Source organism: Anabrus simplex, chromosome 2, assembly GCF_040414725.1.
Source record: "Anabrus simplex isolate iqAnaSimp1 chromosome 2, ASM4041472v1, whole genome shotgun sequence".
In the NCBI taxonomy this organism is placed as follows: domain Eukaryota; kingdom Metazoa; phylum Arthropoda; class Insecta; order Orthoptera; family Tettigoniidae; genus Anabrus; species Anabrus simplex.
The window spans coordinates 634,257,989-634,277,732 of NC_090266.1; the positions used below are offsets into that span (position 1 = coordinate 634,257,989).

Genomic DNA, 19,744 nt, shown 5'->3' on the forward strand with positions numbered 1-19,744 from the left:
CTTCATGGCCTGAACGGAGATGATTTTTTATTTTTATTATTATTATTATTATCATTATTAGTGTTGCAAATGCTGCCTAATATTTGTGCTTTCTTGTTATTATAAAATCATTTTCAGAAGGAAGGGAGAAATAAATAAAGAAGAAAAAGGAAAGTTGCAATATTTATTTCAAGGCACATAGCCACAATATTTTGAAATTCTTGTGCAGAAGTTCTTCACATATTGCCGGGCTGAGTGGCTCAGACGGTTAAGGCGCTGGCCTTCTAACCCGAACTTGGCAGGTTCGATCCTGGCTCAGTCCGATGGTATTTGAAGGTGCTCAAATACGACAGCCCCGTGTCAGTAGATTTACTGGCACGTTAAATAACTCCTGCGGAACTAAATTCCGGCACCTCGGCGTCTCCGAAGACCTTAAAAAAGTCGTTAGTGGGACGTAAAGCAAATAACATTATTATTATTATTATTATTATTATTATTATTATTATTATTATTATTATTATTATTATTATTATTATTATTATTCACGTATTCCTCGAACAACAGTGTGCAGCATTCCCTGTTAGTAAGTGTAGGCTATCCCGCTGCAAATGTAAAGCAGAGAGATAGCCAACACATAGGGAGATTGTACTGAAAATCTGCTTCTCCGAAGCACCCGTTACTTTAGGCTACCCAACTTACTGAGCTTTAAAGTGTGGTCGAAAACAACGATAACGTTAGAGGGTTGGTCATATTGATAAATAATTTGAAAACAATAATTCGATATCTCACGGTGTAGTGAGCCAATCAGAACCCTTTGCGGGCGAATTTAAGTGAGCTTCCCGAGTCGGTGTTGCTAAATTTGGACGTGGCTTGTGAACCATTCCGAGAAGTCAGCGTCAAACACAAACACAGCGTAGGTTCCAGCTATGGGGCGATTAGACCTCTGCCCTGGAGAGAAATGACTGGTGCTCTCAGGCAGTCGTAAAACACCACCTCGCAAAGCCCATTTAAATTCTCCCGACAAGCGATATGACTAGCTAACTTCAGCAGCTGATTACATGATAACGGCACGAGATATCGATTTACTCTTTTCAAATTCAGGATAACCAACCCTCTAAAGCCCATATACCCTGTTCGCGTTGTTTCCGACCACCCTGTTTATAGGCCCACCTGAATATCAAAACTTCGATCCCCTTGAGAAGGCCCACTAAGATCGTCACTTCACACTGGAGGAGACCGTGCAACAGGCAGTGAACATTGCCAGCCTCAGGATCTCCACTGGACAGGTTTAGATTGTCTTTCCAGACAGCAAGCTAACTCAAGTAGGCACTACGTGAAATAAAAATGATATAATTTTTCACTTTTGCCACTTTTCACCCCCTCCCCTCTTATATTATTACAGTATCAGATGCCAATCCTTACAAACATTGTTGTACCACAATATGTTGTTATAACACTACACCTTTATTTCCAACTCTCTATTGAACAGGTGTAGACTACTTAGTTCGAATAAAATACTAGCACTGGAACAATCATCCGTCACATTGTTTGATGAGAAGAAGTAAACTGTACAGCAGAAATTAGATTTTAACTAGCCTATAACAAAGAAGTCTTTATAGGTTTTCCTCTTGGAAATAATTTGTTAAGCATTAAACATTTACCCTACAGTACGCCAATTCTACCAAAAAATGTTTCGGGTGTTAAAACATAAAGGTTTTGTTTTAAGAAGCAACGCCAGGCATTGAAAGCCATTTCTATGCTCCAGAATCGTCCCTGTTGAAGAGAGTTACACTGGCCAGCTCTGATACTATCTCTAAATGAATGTTTTTTAAGATACTCCCTTTGGGAATATTGTCGGCGATGTTAATTTTTCAAACAGTATAATGCATAAATAATTTCATCCGTAATTATATGCATATTATGTACCATATTGACATTACAATAATACAGTGCCTGTTAGGTATTTATATACATAATCGTGAAATAGATCTGTTGAATAACAGTCAAAGTTTTGTGTCATTTCCTACGATAGTACTCTACATTCAGTTCATTGAATAGTTTTCATTTACTAAAGTGTGTTAACTATGCTATACTTGGAGCTCAAATATCAGTCTTAACGTTCTAATGTATTTGTTGCGATTGATATCCTCCTCCTCAAATACCTGACTTCATTACACATTGTGTCAAATGCATACAGTATTTCTGTTTACTTCAGTTTATTTAGTGATAATATTATTGAAAAATACTAATTCAAATTTAAAAATGAATAATGCTTATATTTGGAGACGCTCTGTCTGTCTGTCTGTCTGTCTGTCTGTCTGTCTGTCTGTCTGTCTGTCTGTCTGTCTGTCTGTCTGTCTGTGAGACAGAGACTAATTTGCTTTGTTCTTTTTTCTTTTCTGACAATCTCTTTGTGTCTTTTTAAAAAATTATCTGCGTATACTATGTGCAGCCTTTGTATTTTGAGCTAAGCTCTGCATTCTCTTCTCAAGTTGGAATATGATTTTTATAACTTTTCTTATTTCTACAGTCAAAATTCGATTCCTTCAAACTCCTGAGGACACCAGAGTGGCGCTGGGTGAGCCAGTCATCTTGAGGTGCGTTGCCGCTTCTCCAGTTACAGATTGCATATGGACGTGGCAACCTCTTGACCATCCAGAAACACAAGAGCTTCTAGTCAAGCAGTTTGCATCATTTGGGAACTTCAGTCGTGACTGCAGTGTACATTTTAAAAGCGTACAGATCGCACAGGAAGGATTGTGGGGATGTACAGTGCGGGGTGGTAAACCTGATGCTATAATGGAAGAGAAAACTCCTCTTGCGAAACTTACCACCTACGAAAAAGGTAGGATGAACGAATATACTTACCAGGTCTGTTCATAATTTAGAAGCGCAGAAATTACCTTCAAATGCTATCTTCCTAATAATTAGTCTTTGGATGTCATAAGCTAACACCTCTCTATCAGCTCAGATTAACATTTTAAATAATCCCTTCTAGATATAAGTAGCCACACCTACTACTCAGCATGTTCACACTTAAGGGGACCTAGACATGAAAACCTTCTCAATCCTTAATTATTTTTGGAACGGATTTTCTCAAACACATTCCACGTGATTTTCAGGAAACTTGGCAAACTTATTAAAAAATCTGTTCACAGCCTGTGTTAAATAATCCTTGTAAATGAAGGAATGCTAAAGTACTTTTCTAAAATTCGTTTTTTAGGAAACATAATTAGGTACTTACTTTCCAAAAAATATTTAAAGAAACAGTGCGATATTTCGTAGTTCATACAGTACCTTCATATGCACATATTACCACTGTAACTCCTTTTATTAATTTAGGACCATGAATAAGGGAAAAATTATTTTAAAATATATTTCATATTTATTGATTAATAATTTACAATTAATTATTAATTAATTCATTCATAACTTATTATTATTAAATTTGTTTGATTATAAATACATTTAATACTATACATGTATTTCTGTATTCCCTTTCCAGGAGGATCGAAATGATGATACGATAGTCATACCACATGTTTCAGACAGGCGACATGTAGTATAGTAAGCTGGGTAGCCTAAAGTAATTGGTGCTTCTGGGAAGTAGATTTTCAGTACAAGATACCGATTTTTCGGCCACCTCTCTGTTTTACTTGTGCAGCGGGATGGTCTACATTTATCTGGATCTACGGCAGTGAAAGAATCAATTTAAATATTATTGGCTGTATTTTCAATAAAATATTTCCAATAGAATCAAATCATTTTGGTATTCAAAATATAAAATAGTAATATCTAGCTTATTGGAAAATTGTATTACTTTATTCCGAAAACTTTGAGAGATAAATGTACCTTCGTTTGCAAAATATGTAGTAGAGTCGTTATGATCGTGGACTGGCCGTCTAGTGCGGCTGTGATGCGCTAAAGCGGAGAGTTTGCACCACAGGATGTTGCCGTAACAGTTCTTTGCTAGTCCCAGCAAGAAGCAGTTGTGTGCGTACAGTATAAGCAGAACTACGGTCTCTGTTCTGAAGGGTAGTTGAATGTCAGCGGCGAAACATGGGAATGTGCTAGTTTGAGCAACGGGCACATTCCAAGTTCTGCCAAAAGCGGGGTATATCCGCTAGTGAAACGTTTCAGATGATCAGCCCGGATTACCACGATGGGAAAAAGACTATCTCATCCTTGAACTGTTAGCGCCAGTCCAGGAACATATTGACTGTAATGCGTACACAGGTGTACTCTGTGTTGCCTACACTGTAGGCGCCAGTCCAAGAAGTTTTTGACTGTAATATACGAGTGCAAGCCGTGTTGTCTACGCTGTAGACGCCAGTCCACGAACTTATTGATTGTAGTAGTACGCCAGTCCACGAACTTGTTGATTGTAGTAGTACGCCAGTCCACGAACTTGTTGATTGTAGTAGTACGCCAGTCCACGAACTTGTTGATTGTAGTAGTACGCCAGTCCTCGAACTTATTGACTGTAGTAGTACGCCAGTCCACGAGATTATTGACTGTAGTAGTACGCCAGTCCACGAACTTATTGACTGTAGTAGTACGCCAGTCCACGAACTTGTTGATTGTAGTAGTACGCCAGTCCACGAACCTATTGATTGTAGTAGTACACCAGTCCACGAGATTATTGACTGTGTAGTACGCCAGTCCACGAACTTATTGATTGTAGTAGAACGCCAGTCCACGAGATTACTGACTGTAGTAGTACGCCAGTCGACGAACTTGTTGATTGTAGTCGTACGCCAGTCCACGAACTTATTCGTTGTAGTATTACGCCAGTCCACGAACTTATTGTTTGTAGTAGTACGCCATTGACTGTAGTAGTACGCCAGTTCATGAGCTTATTGTTTGTAGTAGTACGCCAGTCCACGAACTTATTGTTTGTAGCAGTACGCCAGTCTACGAACTTATTGATTGTAGTATTACGAAAGTCCATGAACTTATTCATTGTAGTAGTACGCCAGTCCACGAGATTATTGTTTGTAGTAGGATATCAATTTAAAAGGAAAGTGACAAGATAATTTGTGACAGTACTGAGTGATCAGTAGTTGACATACCATAAATCTATTTAAATTCACTATGGAGAAAGTTTATACATATATATTACATACACTCTTATTCCGATAAGTTTCTTCTACACATTGGTGATAAAACTGGAAAATGGCACTATTTAAAAAAATTGTGACATCCGAGTCTCTTTAAATCTTTTCCCTCGAGCGTAGACATCCTCGCCCAAGAGCTTCACACTGTTAATAATTTAATACTAACAACTAACAGGGTGTGAGGTAATAAGCTTACTTTTGACAACATACCATATAAGTTCTGGGAAAAGGAGATTGGCGTTCGGTTTCCCCATTAATTTTGAGGTTAAGATATTTTACTGTCATTGAAATAAAACTATGAATTCTTTTGATAGAAGAAAATACATTCTTTAAATAATATATAAAAAATAGAGTGTCTTGTTGCGATAAAACAGATGAGAATATGAAATTATGACATTGAAACTGAAAGAAACTAGGCATGAATTTGAATTTTTCTTGACCGGACATTTAACAATTTATACGAAATATTTCCCTCACTGATTCATTTGACTGTACCTTCAACACTTTGAGTGTAATTACGATGTATTCCTTTGATGTGGTGTTTACTGTAGATGTGTCACGCCTAACTTGGTGATACATCCTTGTGACTGCTTCTTCTCCATATCATCTGACTTCTTTGTAAGTCAATATGGTATTACCTCATGGCAAGTGGTATCCCTCTCTGACTCCATGGTAAGCCCTTGCGTCCGTGTCTTCAAATAAGTGACCGATCAACATTGGCCTCACTCTCTCATTGACCAATAATTGATGGCTCACTGAGTCTTCTCCATCTCTCGTTCACACTCGTTGACTGACCGACTGAGGCCTCTTCATCTAGTAGACTTCTTCACTGTTCAGCTTCCGTTTAAATAATGACTGACGCTACAATATGCAGCCACCCTTTATAGACGTTGGTTGACACAGCTACGTAATCTCCAGAAATAACAATGACATACTCCCACAACGCCTCAAACTGTTGCATGTAATGGTGAAATCCCCCGGGGCGGCTGAGTCTCTGAGCGCATCGCTAAAAGCTCACGATGACGTAGCCATGACGTAGCAATGACTTGACAGAAATGTCAACAGTATTGCACAATATAACAACGTCACATCCACATCTGATATATCGAAACTCTCACTGTACAGGTATTTAATGTTAATCTACATATACGTATATATGCATACACTCAATTACAAATACGCAAGCGACAAGCATTGCATAATGGAATTGAATAATAATTATAACAAAATAATAGTAATCTCACAGATAAAATAATAATAATACGGACATATAATAATAATAATAATAATAATAATAATAATAATAATAATAATAATAATAATAATAATAAAATACAGATATTACCTTGTAACGGGATTTGAACCGTTACAACACACACACACACATACACACACACACGCGCGCGCGCGCCTGAGCAGTGAAATTAAGGGTGAAAATGAAGATCCATAGCCTGTTTCCAGTCATTCGACTGGGTCATGAATGGAATTAATGAAGCCCCCATCTTCTCTGTACGCTTAACTAGAGCTCTTGCCTCCGAGTTCACGCAACGTCGTTCATATCCTGGATTGAGCGTAAAAATGCTGTTGCAACAAACTAATTCATAGAATGATGCGGAAAACGTCACATATGTCTTACTGGGCTTCATGACATGTCTACTAACGCGGTATTGAACGGTTTCACTACCTATTTGTCGGGTATTCCTGCTTATGTTCGACCATGGAAGACTGACGGCGTCGAAGTTTTAGATAACATAAAATGTGTTTCAAAATCAATGTCATCGTAATCCTCAAAGTATGTAGAGCGTTCTTTTGTTTACCTACGACGCTTATTGCATAATCTTAGATATATTCCTCGTCGCTCTGATTATCTCTTTCAATTAAATATTCTTGTCAACTACGAGCTTTCATCTTGAAAGTCTATTATCTTAAATTTCCTATTTTACCTGCCTTCCTCCGGTAAACTTTAAACCGAGATAATACAGTGCACATTATCCGAGATAATTTTGTTGGCGAATACAAATTTAACTATTCTCTCGTTTTTCTTGGCTTTAAACGAGGACAAAAGCGTTTCCTCGCTCTGGTGAATGCGGACCTACTCGTAAATTACCCTGTATCTATGTACAAATAGCCTGGTATACTCTTCCCCGTACAATGCAAAGTCTGTACAATATGTAGCACTGAGTTGACTTCTGCAAATATTTTTATGAAATATTACTGTACTGTTCAAACTATGTCCAACCCTTTAGTTGCCGCTGGAAAATTAGGTATCTGATTGGTGCAAAAGGCCGTTTCCTTGGGAGAGAGAAAGGGATGAACGCGGTATCATAGAAGACTTGGTAGGTTAGAAACAATTACAGACATGTCTACTCACAAACATTTCGTGCAGTCTCGTCACATCAAATTTGATGCAAACATGTTTTTTTCATATTGTGGTATAAACTATGGCAAAAATGGCATAAATCAGCCATGTAATTATTACTGTTGGAGCGTTCAATAAAAGCTTAAAATATGAACGCTTTTGAAGGCAAGTTTATGTATATCTACCATCTTCAGAGTACTGAATATTAATTTCCTTCGAGTATAGTCCTCCTCCAGGCTGGTGTAGATTTTATGAACTCAGAGGTTCGCAAATATGTACCTCTCCGTGGATACGATATGGCCAAACTTACAGCACACATTCCTCACACGTAGAAGAAAATATACATACATTCATTTATTGAACATAACAGGCGACTTCGCCCCTATACATGTTCACATGCAAAGTAAAATAAATAATAAAGAATAATAATAATAATAATAATAATAATAATAATAATAAGGATAATAATAATAAGAATAGTATCTAACAGTCATTAGCTGTAGCAGTCACTCAATGTTCAGACATATTCATCCAGTGTCCTTATTGTGCTCTGTATTTGCGTCACATTATTGTTCCTGACCTACACCTAATCAATAAATCAAACAACAACACTCAGCATTTCAGCACTTGCATTCCAGCTAACTTTAAAACAAACAGACCATGCAATCCTGTATCATTACCCAACTCCACATAACTAAGTACTCTATCCCTATATTCCCTAATCCATTCGAATTTTATCATACTATCCCCTTCCCTTATATACATAACTATTCCACCCCCCTATTCACCTGCCTACACTCTAACTCACTCTCCTTCATTTTACTCTCGCATGCCTTTTTTGTCGCACATAAATACCTGTTCAATTCAACCCCTTTTTCCCATTGTTTAATAATCCATCTCAGGATTGCGTTCTCATCCCCTCTCCCCAATATTTCCCGATGCTCGGCACTCAATAATCCATGTCTTAACCCCCTCGTTACCTCACAGTCTCTTAGCAAGTGAAAATCATCATTCACATCTCCGCAAAGTACACATCTTGCCCTATCCCTCCCCTGTATCCACCCTGTATTCCTTTGCAAACCTAAAAGCCACCACATCATCCCATACCGTTTTGACCTATCGACGTATCTAATATTCAACCCTGCTATCTCCTCTATTTTCGTCAAAACCGTCAGCGAATTTCTTAGTCTGCTTTCCCCCAATAATTTCTGCCTATGGATATCTCTAATTCTCCTTTCCATTATATTCATCCCTCTCACTTCTGTCTTCGACCAAACCTCCCCCCACAGGTGTCCTAATCCTATCCTCTCCAAATATCCCGTTATTTTTTTCTAACCATCCACCCTTATACATGCTCTTAAATTGCTGTGCATACGCTGCCTGTAATGCTCTCCCATCTTCCTGTCTTTTTAAATTCATCCAGTATCTAACTATTCTTTTCACACCCTCTGATTCCAAATCCTCCTCACACATTAATTCCGCCCCTACATTTGCTGTACACCTCGGTAAGCCCATTACTAACTTAGCAAAACTACTAACAATCCTTCTTAGTTCCTCTCTTTTCTCATCCAGCCCCCAAACTTCTGAGCCGTATAATACCCTCCCAACGATTACCGACCTGAACACAAGTCTCAGTGTTTTATAACTGATCCCCGGGTACTTGACTAGCAAATTTCTGACTGAGGCTAAGGCTGACAATCCTCTATATTTCACCCTTTTGATCTGGTCACTCCAAGTTCCTTTATCATTAAAAATAACTCCTAGATATTCCAACTTCCTTACCTGTTCCAATCTTTCTCCCTGAATTACCCAATTACCTTCTATCTTTCTTCTTTTGTCCACCTGTACTACTAATATTTTAGACTTATTTCCATTAATTCTCAATCCCCATTTCCTCGCAAATAGCGTCACTGATTTTAAGGCCTTATTCATCGCCCCTGAGGTTAGCGTCATCAATAACACATCATCCGCAAATATCAGTCCTGGTACTTCAAAACCATTAATTACTGGTACAGCCCAATTTTCTGCCCCAAACCCCTCTAAAATATCGTTGATAAATAAAATAAACAGTATTGGCGATAACTTGCATCCTTGTTTTAAACCCACCTTGGACTCTAATGGTCCACTCAGTCTCCCTTCTCCCAATTTTACACAAAACCTGACAACCCTATATATTCCTTCCACTGCCCTCAACATCTTCTCCGAAATCCCTAGCCTGCCTAATTTCTCTAATAGGGCCTCTCTATTCACCTTGTCAAAAGCTTTCTCAAAATCTATTGCTGCTACATAAACCGTACTTCTAGCCATATTCTTATACTTTTCTAAAATAGTCTTTACTATCATTATATTATCCACTGTTCTTTTCTTTTTCCTAAATCCCCCTTGGTAATCCGTCAAAATTTCATTTTCTTCCGCCCACTCGCTTATTCTGTTCGCTAACACACCAGTATATATTTTACTCAAAGAATCCAACAGAGATATACCTCTATAACTGTTCACATTGTTCCTACTACCCTTCCCCTTGTATATAGGGCATATAATTCCTGTTTCCCATTCCTTAGGGTAATTACCTCCCTCAAATATCCTATTGAATAGTTTAACCATGCCCTCTATCATTATCTCATTTTTACTGATTTCCTTCCAAAACTTGTTATTTATACCATTACACCCCCCGGCCGACTTCGCTCTGGCTCTGCTTATCACTCTCAGGATTTCCTCTCTTGTGATTTCTTTATCCAGGTCATAAATTGCCACTCTCCTATTCCTCCAAATTACTTCTTCTCCCGAACCTCTCCATCTTTCATCCCCCTTTTTCCCTAGTAATTCATCAAAGTGCCTGACCCATTGCACTTCCTCAATACTCGTTCTCTCTATATTCCTTCCACCCTTAATCATTTTATTAATCTTATCCCAAACTCTCTCAAAATTATTTGTCTTGCAGTCATTATTTATGGCTTCCATTTGTTCCTCTAACCACGTCTTTTTTGTCTCACAAATTTTCTTTTTATACTCCTTCCTCAATCTACAGATAAACTCCCTTTCTTGGCTCCCACCTTTCCTTCTATATTCTCCTAACGCGTCCATCACCTTCCTCCGCATTCCTTCACACTCCCTATTAAACCATTCTTCTCCCTCTTTCTTATTTCCCTTTCTAGCTTTCGCCTTCTGCGCTATCATCTTTATTGGATGTAGCAACAATTCCAAGGCTTTATCAGTATTATTCTCTTCTAACGCCCCTTCCCACCCATATTTCAGAAGATGTAACTCCTCTTTTACTACCCTATTCCAATCCCGGCCCACCTTCTCTGTCCATTTATACTTATTATAACCACTCCCTCGTTTATCATTTGTCTCATCTTCCTTCATTCTACACTTCTCTTCCTCCCTTTTCAGCATAACCCTCACCGGGAAATGGTGTGATTCAATCCAGTCTCTTATTTCCATTCCTACAACTTCCTCAATCATCCCTTCCGAACTTAAAACCATATCTATCGCACTACCACCCTTCTCAGTAACATATGTCAATTTCCCCGTCCTGTCACCCTCTATCCACCCATTCAGAATATACAAATTTCCCACAGCACACATCTCTAGGAGCTTCTCTCCATAACTATTTGTAATTTTGTCCTCACTCCTTCTACTTTCCAAAAAACACATTCCATCCTCCCTACTATAAACTGGGCTCTGTTCCCCTATTCTCGCGTTCCAATCCCCAAATAACAACATATCCTCCTCACCTGGATACATTCCCCTTATCCTACCAATATACACCAATAACTCTTCAAAAAAATATTTATTTGCATATGCTGAATTACTAGGGTGGCAGTAAACAAAAGCTAGATTTATTTTCTTCCTCCTTCCCTCACCCCCTCCCAAATTCAATCTCAGTCATATGGTTTCCATCATATCGGTCTCTATATCCTCTACTCTTTCACTAATTTCTTCCCTAATTAGAACTATCATCCCTCCTGGTGCTCGTCCCTTATTCCTCTCTTTTCTTCTATATATTTTATCTCAAACCCCTTCCATGAAATCTCCCTCCCTGTTTCCAACCACGTCTCCAAGAGTGCCACAACATCAAAACTTTCAATTACTTCCCGAACTTTCTTGTTTCCTAATTTGTTCCTTAGTCCCTCAATATTCACACATCCTATTTTCCAATATAGTTATAACTTTCCCTCCCTCCCTTCTAGGTCTCCCCCTCTATTCTTACTTCTAGTAGTTATCGACCTCTCGTCCTCTGTATCCTCCATCCCTTTACGTACTTTTCCCCATATGTCTTTTAAGCTCTTACTTCTGACTTTACTCATAATTTGTTTACCTTCCTGTCGATCTGTCTCCTCTTGACCTTTCTTGTTCACTACACCACTGCACCCTGTTCTCACCGCTTCTTGCTGCTCACCCCCACTCACCCCGTCACTATTTTGGACTTCTGAATCCACCTTCCCTTGTCCTTTCTTGCTCACTGCAACACTACACTCTACTCTCCCAGTTTCTTGCTGCTCACTCTCACCGTCCACTTCACTATCTTGATCTTCTGTCTCCCGGCTGCACTGCCCATTCTCTTCTGAGATGCTCTCCTCTCCTGCCACGTCCCTCCTCCTCTTCTTTTCTTCTTTCTTCTTCCCATCTTGCCTTGTCCTCTCACCACCCTCAACCCTCTCGTTTTCGTCCATCTCCTTGAGTTTCGTCACTGAATGTACTCTAACCCATCGCCCGTTTGTCACCTCCAACCTCAGACCTCTTATTCGGGCCTTTAGCCCCTGGTTCCTCGCTCTCCATAGGTGCCTATTCAAGATCTTCATATTTTCACTTCCTTCTCTTCCTATGTCTCTTTTCACTCTTATTTTCTGTCCCTGTAAATTCTTACTGTTACCTACCACAATTTCTGCCATTAGGGTAGATAAAAGTTTTACCCTAATTGGCCTCCGACCTTTAGTCTTACCAATTCTCTCTACATCGTCTATGTCTATCTGACTAAAGTTTATCTTCATTGAATCACGTATAACTTCCACCACCTTAAATATCAGTTCAATCTTGCTCTCCCTCGCCCCTTCCTCAACTCCATATATAATTATGGCTTTCTCCAATCTCTCCTGCCTGTACCCCTCCGCTTCTTTCTTCATCTTCATCACCTCCTCTTTCAGATGTTTCACTTCCCCTCTCAATAACTCGATTTCTTTCTCATTATTGTCCACTCTCCTGCTCGATTCCTCTGTCTTCGTTTCAAGCCATTTCTTCATGTTCCCTATCTCCTTTCTCTGCTCCTCCATCATGTCCTTTATTTCCTGCACCTTGTCCCATTGACACTTTTCCTGCATAACTTCTTACAACCACCCTGAGTGCGGCCAAATCCTCCGTACTATATTTTCCACTGGTATTTGGGCCTGGGTTTACTTCCACCCCCCCCCCCAATAACCAGTAGCACCGCTATCACTGTCACTACCAGCACCGCTTCACTCATTTTTAATCCGTCCGTACTTATCACCAATCCATTCCTGGTCTCCTTCTTCTGCCTTGCCTGCCATTTCCCAATAGCGGCCCGGTACTGTTCAATGCCGACCATGATTACAGCACGCACTTCACTACGCAACCTCTCTCCTCGACCGCTCGAGCTAGACTGTAGAAGAAAATATGTTATATGGACATGAGTCCAGAAACGCTTTATTTCCATGTTACAACTCTTTTTCTACAACTTTACACAGTACGTTAATCATGGGAACTCAGAAACAGAACGTACAACATACCACATGAAACTCTGTCTCACATGGAATGTTCAAAATGCCCTCCGTTAACATTGATACGTACATCAAGCCGCCTTCGCGTTGAATCCCGGATGCGCTAACGTCGGCTGCAGTCCGTGATGAACACTAGTCAACAGTCGGGTGTTTGCGAGGTCGGTCATGAACACTAAACACTTGATGCTACGTGTAGTAAAGTAACGAAGTGAGTCGCGTGTCTACATTACCTTCGGTCAAATGGAACACAACACACTGGTGGTGAACCTAATACAGTGAAACCTGTTCAAGAGGGAAATACTCGGGTGACAACACCTTTTTCCGATTTGGACAGGTTTACGTATTATTCAGGTAAATCAAATATAGTTTTTAATATGACATTGTTTGTTATACAATGTTAATATCTGAAAAATCTTAAAAGTGAAAGGCATGCTATATACTATGTGAACACTTTGACACTAGGTAACTGCACTCACGTTACAAAGAGCCGCCTCCAGTGTCTTATCCATCAGTGAGTCTCGATGAAATTCCAATTCACGGCACACATTTTGTAAACACTTAAAACACTAAAAGTTTAATAAGCACATTAAATTATAAATGAACACTCTAAGGCCACTACAAAACTATTTGTCAATACACACGAATCTATTTCTTGTTGCTGGAGCTCCAAAAGTCAGTTATCTTCACCTGTTAGGTGTTGCGCTGGATTGAACAAATCTCGACGGATTCTTTAACCCGGCATAAATATTCGTATAGTTCAGGCAAATTCCGTTTGGCTGCGAATTTTTGTAGACCCCTTACGTGCGCGAGAGCTTTACTAAAGCTATAAGTTTTTGGAGAGTCGTCATCAACTTCTGTCTCCTCTTCCTCGTTACTTTCGTCATAATTTTTCCACGTTTCTCCTCGAGTCTATAACCAATGATTTCTGTCGTAAAACCAGCGGTTTGATGTGGTGACACATCACAATAGTCGTTGATATATTGGGCAGTATCCATGTGAAAGTTTCCAGATGAACACATGGATGATATGGCCTGCACATTGTCTTCCACTTCGTCCAAGAGTTCGCTATCTCCAGTGCTGGGAAGAAAATTAGCCTTCCTGAAGCATTTTGTGACAGTGTCTTGCTTTATTTTCTGTACTGCCATGTGGATCCAGTTCATAGCGTCCAATACAGAAATAAATTTCGCCATGTCACTGGCACTAGCTGCTCCCTCCATCTTCGCAGGTACTGCTTGCAGAACTAGTCTCCTGTAGTGACGTTTAAAGGTGTACATAACACCTTGGTCCATGGGCTGGGTGATACTTGTAGTGTTCGATGGAAACCATGCTAGTGTTACGTTGGACAATTGAATGTGTGGATGGCATGTAGCATTGTTAAGGAATCGCAACACATTACGATTTTCTTTCTTCATTTTGGCATTGAAACTAGTGAGCCATTCCTCCATCAGTGCACAGTCATCCACGCATTTCTGTTTGCTCTCCATATGACTGGAAGATTACGCGGATGTAGATGTATGAAGCACCGTGGCATAGCTAATTTTCCTATCAGCAAACGTTTTTCAAGTTGTCCCGCCATATTCCCGCAAAGAAAAACAGTCAACCATTCTTCAGACATTTTCTCGCCTCACATTTTTCCCCGCGCAACGAGAGCGACTTTGAAGGAAGTGCTCAATAGAACAAACCCGTTTCGTCTCCGTTATAGACGTACTTTGGAAGAAACCCGTCCAATAATATTGTCAGTTTTTCCTGCCACTCACTAATAACAGTAAGGTTAACATCACATGCTTCCCCACACACCTAATTCCAAACGATGTTATGTCTATTTCTAAAGCTTTCGAGCGAACCATTTGAAGCCTTCAATTCTGGCTTATTCAAATTTTTAGCAAGTTAAGTGGCTTGTATTTGAAGAATAGATCCAGGAATATGCATTTTCTTTGAACGAGCACTAACAAACCACTCCCACAGCAGCTCATTAATTTATTAATGCCCCGTTAGTTTCTGCTTCCTTTTCATGTCACCATTATTACCCCAGCCACTAGCTCATTATGCGATCTTTGTTTTTCAAAATGTCGCACAACTGTGTTTTACCGCAATGAAACAGTAATATTATATCCCGAATATTTCTTTATTCTTTTTCCTCCATTTCTATCACTTTGGATTTTCTCGTGTAATGACAGCGCCACATTTTTACGAGACATCTTGCACAAGAATGACCGTATTCACTCAACCGCTTACACCTTAGAGGGACTGGAAAGCCTGACTTTTTCCCTGTAAACAATGCAATAAAACGGAGGTTCTTGACGCGATTGTCGCCCTCGAACGAAGGAAGGTTGTGATTACCTCCGCGGCCTACAGTTGCGAGTTGCTTGAAACTACACACTGTTTTAACATAAAATTTACTTCAGCATAGCCTGGTAAAACTGTGAAGTCCGTTTTGAAAACTCATAAACTTGTAAAACACATGATTTTCGACGGGAACAAGAAAATATTCCGTAATAGACAGGATTCCGTGTTATCCAGTGTCCGATTTCGACAGGTTTCATTGCAATTACAACTTAACCAGGCTAAGAAAGAGATTATACGCAATACTTCAGGGATACATCAGGAAACTGAAGGGGAAAATAATCACTTTTTGTACAGGGAATTGTAGAATTTCTTGTTTAAACTGACATGTAAACATTTTTAATATTTAGTAATAAATATAAGAATGCTTACTTACATTAATGCACCGTATTTCAATCAATCGGTACTATGAAATATTCTAAAATGTTTTCGAAATCGAACTAAGTGATGTAACTGCAGTTTCTAAACAAACATCCGCGGATTAGCAACAAGCACGGTAATTCTCACAATTTCTCAGTTGTGCTCCGTGCTTCAAAGGTTTAACAATTGTCGATCTGTCGCTTCCAGAATCAGTTTCAAGTACTAACAAAAACAGCCTAAAACAGAGTCGTTAATTGGAGTATATAATTATAAATGTGTATTCTGCCCGAAGGCAGGTCCGAACCTCCGCAGAGGTGTTCCTGAGCCGTAGTTTACGTACGGTAGCGTGGCCAGTTCCTTTCCGCTCCTCCATTCCCTTACCCCCACCAACAGCTCGTGGCAACCCATCCAAATATTGACCACACCCAATGTTGCTTAACTTCGAAGATCTCACGGGATCCGATGTTTCAACACGGCTGCGGCCGTTGGCTAAATAATTATAAACTGCATAAAAAGTTTAAATACCGAGCTCGATAGCTGCAGCCGCTTATGTACGGCCAGTATCCAGTATTCGGGAGATAGTAGGTTCGAACCCCACTGTCGACAGCCCTGAAAATGGTTTTCCGTGGTTTCCTATTTTCACACCAGGCAAATGCTGGGGCTGTACCTTAATTAAGGCCACGGCCGCTTCCTTCCCACTCCTAGCCCTTTCCTGTCCTATCGTCGCCGTAAGACCTATCTGAGTCGGTGCGACATAAAACAACTAGCAAAAAAAAGTTTAAATAGTCTATCAGTATTATTGTGAATGCAGTGAAATAAATATTCTTATCAGCTCTAAAATCGATATTTTAAATTTTCTTTACTGAAAAAATAGAGTTCTGATTTCGTTGGGATTGGAATCCGTTTTTCGTATATTATACATTTACTGAACTAAAAATAAGTGTCATTGATGGTTTAAATAAGATGATTGTATGTTGCCCAATCTTAAAAAAATGTTCAAAAATTAAAATATTATCTAATTCAATGTGTAAAAGCGTTTTTCCTATAATTGTGTTCAGTGGATCTCCTTAATTGTTTTATATCATCTCTGAAAATGTTAATGTTATCGGTTTACTAATTTGTGAGACAAAGGGGCATATAAAGTACTATACTGAGGGAGTAAAATGCTAGAAATGATGAGAAAATGCTGAGATCGAAGTAATTCAATATCGAAAGGCACAAAACCAAACCCTGAATTACAGATAAATACCCAACTCTCGGCAATGGCAATGCTACTAACGTAAAGAATGAAGTTTACTGCACAAGTTAGTGTATTCTACGTCATGTGGTTTTGGAAATTCAGAGGTTTCAACAGAAGTACCATGTATTTAACATAGTGAACACAAACCAGAATTAATAGTCTCAAAACGAGATTCTCAAGAAATAATGCAGAATGTAATTAGAAAACTTCAATATTTTTGGTGAGGAGATTTAAAGCTAAACAGTGCCATTGTTATATTCCTTTCACCCACCCGCCTTTTATGTGTTCGTACGTCACTCTAGTGATTGCGACAAAGTAGTTCACTGTAAGTTGTCCTCTTTGAAGAGCCGATACATGTCCTCCCCTTGTTCATATGGCTCTGTGAAGCAAACGTTTTCACAAAGATTAAATAAATATGTGACGCTTGTAATTTTTGCAGTTGCTGTGGAGTTCACGGAGCTGTCCAAAGAAATTCACATTCCTCCAGGAAATCCTCTTTTTCTACGTTGTGTAACGGCTTCTCCAGTGCAAGAATGCCAGTGGTCATGGAGGAGCATGAATGATACGAACAGCACCAGTCCACTAGTAGTGAGTAAGTTTCAGCCACGAGGAAATCGGAGTGTGGATTGCAGCATGCATCTCAAAGCTGTAACCGAGGAGCATGAAGGCATCTGGACGTGTTCTGTCAGGAGGGAAGACGAGAATGAGACCACAGAAGCTTCCCCGGCCAAAATCACTCTACTCAAGCCAGGTAAGAGCGCAACATCGTATTGGTTTCTTTCTCTTTTAATTGCATTCAGCCTGGTGTTGGGCATGCAGTCTGTACCAAGTAATGCATGGTGAATCAAAAATATGATAGTTTAGTTGAATAGTGAGAAATTATGCAACTTGACAATCCAAATGTAATCATCTTATTTCTGGCTTTAGTAATAGCATGCCGCAACAATGGAAAAACGAGTTTGCAAATTACCTTTTAATCAATTCATTATAACATAGGCCTAGTACTTACAAGGGAGAGTCGTCTTTTATGAAACTTTCAGCCTAGATCGATAATGGTTCTAGGGCAGTAAGGGTAAAGTATTAAGCTTCTCAACTTGCTGGTACAATGATCGGAAGCTGTGGTCGGGATCTAAAATCTATATAACCAACTTTCGAATAGACTATTTACAATACTAATTATATTATTTTACTGCTCGGGGAAAATAGTTTAAGTCAAAATACGTAACTTTCCACTATAGGCAATTTAATGTTTCGTTTATTAACAGTGTGCTAATTTTACACTTTACAAACATCGTTTTGGCATATTGACTACGAATCTCACACTGTCTTCTGTTGTTTTAGCATAGTCTCACACTGAATTTGACTTCACTAAACTATTCAAACGAATTGCAATAAGGAAATAACTTGCCTTCTAACAAGATTTTAAATTAGTTCATTGTCATTTTAAGTTTAACAGTGAAGTATCAGTTAACTACATACGAGGATTTATCCTCTAACGGGTTAGGGACCATCGATGTATTGTATAGTCCTAGCCGCTTGAGCACTAGGAGGACCATGACTGAGAATATGTCCGAGATACCCACTCCCATTCCATAGTAACTGTTATCCCGACTCTCAGGACCATTTACTAGGCCACTCAGCCGTTGCCCATGGTTCACGAAGTAGGACGTGACTAATGTAACCAACAGTACGATCCATAGCAAATAATTAAACATCATAAAAATCAACCTCATCGGGGTAAGAATCAAGGGCTCCTGTGGTCTTCAAATTTTAAGGGAAATTGTGAAATAATTATTCTTTATCTCCTTGAACCAAGAACTCATTCTAACATCAATTCTCACTGCAGCTCAATTGTCAACATCAGTGCCTTTGATTGATTTTAGTAATTTACCTTTAATCCCATAGTCCCCCAGCACGGCGAACATATTTTCCCTCGGTACTCTGTCATTCTAAAAATATAAAAAATCGTGTGTTTAATATGCTTCTATAACTAGAAGGAAATATAAAGTGACTTATGTGTTTGCCATCTATGAAATTTTTAAAATTGAGTTCTACTGAAACAACAAAGATTTATTTTAATGAATAGAGTGCAATGTAATGTACACGCTTAGTACCAGGTTGTAGAACACACCTTAGACTAACTTATGCCAATTTATGACATACTTCTTTTCCCAAACACTCAAGATATGTTTGACATGTGTGCACAAGAAAAACTTCTGTTGGTTTGTGTCTCTAAGGACGTGCTTCAATTTCATGTGAGGAAGAACACATAACGTGTTAAAAAGCTAACATAATTCCTCATTCATTTTTATGAGGAATTTTAGGTATTTCATCAATCATAAAACATTTATAAAATCATGACATAAAGACGTAAAGAATTTCACCTAATTTTCTTGACACGGCATAATCCAAAAGCCTATACAGTATCATGTCTGTAAGTACGGGCCGTGAAAGCATTAATGGCAACATTTCTAAAATGTTTTATTTTTAATTCCTTAACTAATTTTTCTAAATGGAAATTACTTAGTGGCCTATTATGTCTTTTATTTTTCAAACATTTTACAAGATTGTTTTCCAACTAGTTCTAGCTAGTTCAGCATCATTTTAT

General features: G+C 39.0%; 1 protein-coding gene across 1 annotated transcript in view; it reads left to right on the top strand.

Moving 5' to 3' along the window:
- The window catches only part of LOC136864295 (uncharacterized), a 423,236-nt gene that overhangs the window by 293,226 nt on the left and 110,266 nt on the right, over positions 1-19,744 (top strand). The window contains exons 4-5 of the mRNA XM_067141087.2: positions 2,510-2,824; positions 17,576-17,887. Coding sequence (XP_066997188.2) covers positions 2,510-2,824; positions 17,576-17,887 — 627 coding nt within the window. The remainder of the gene's footprint in view (positions 1-2,509; positions 2,825-17,575; positions 17,888-19,744) is intronic.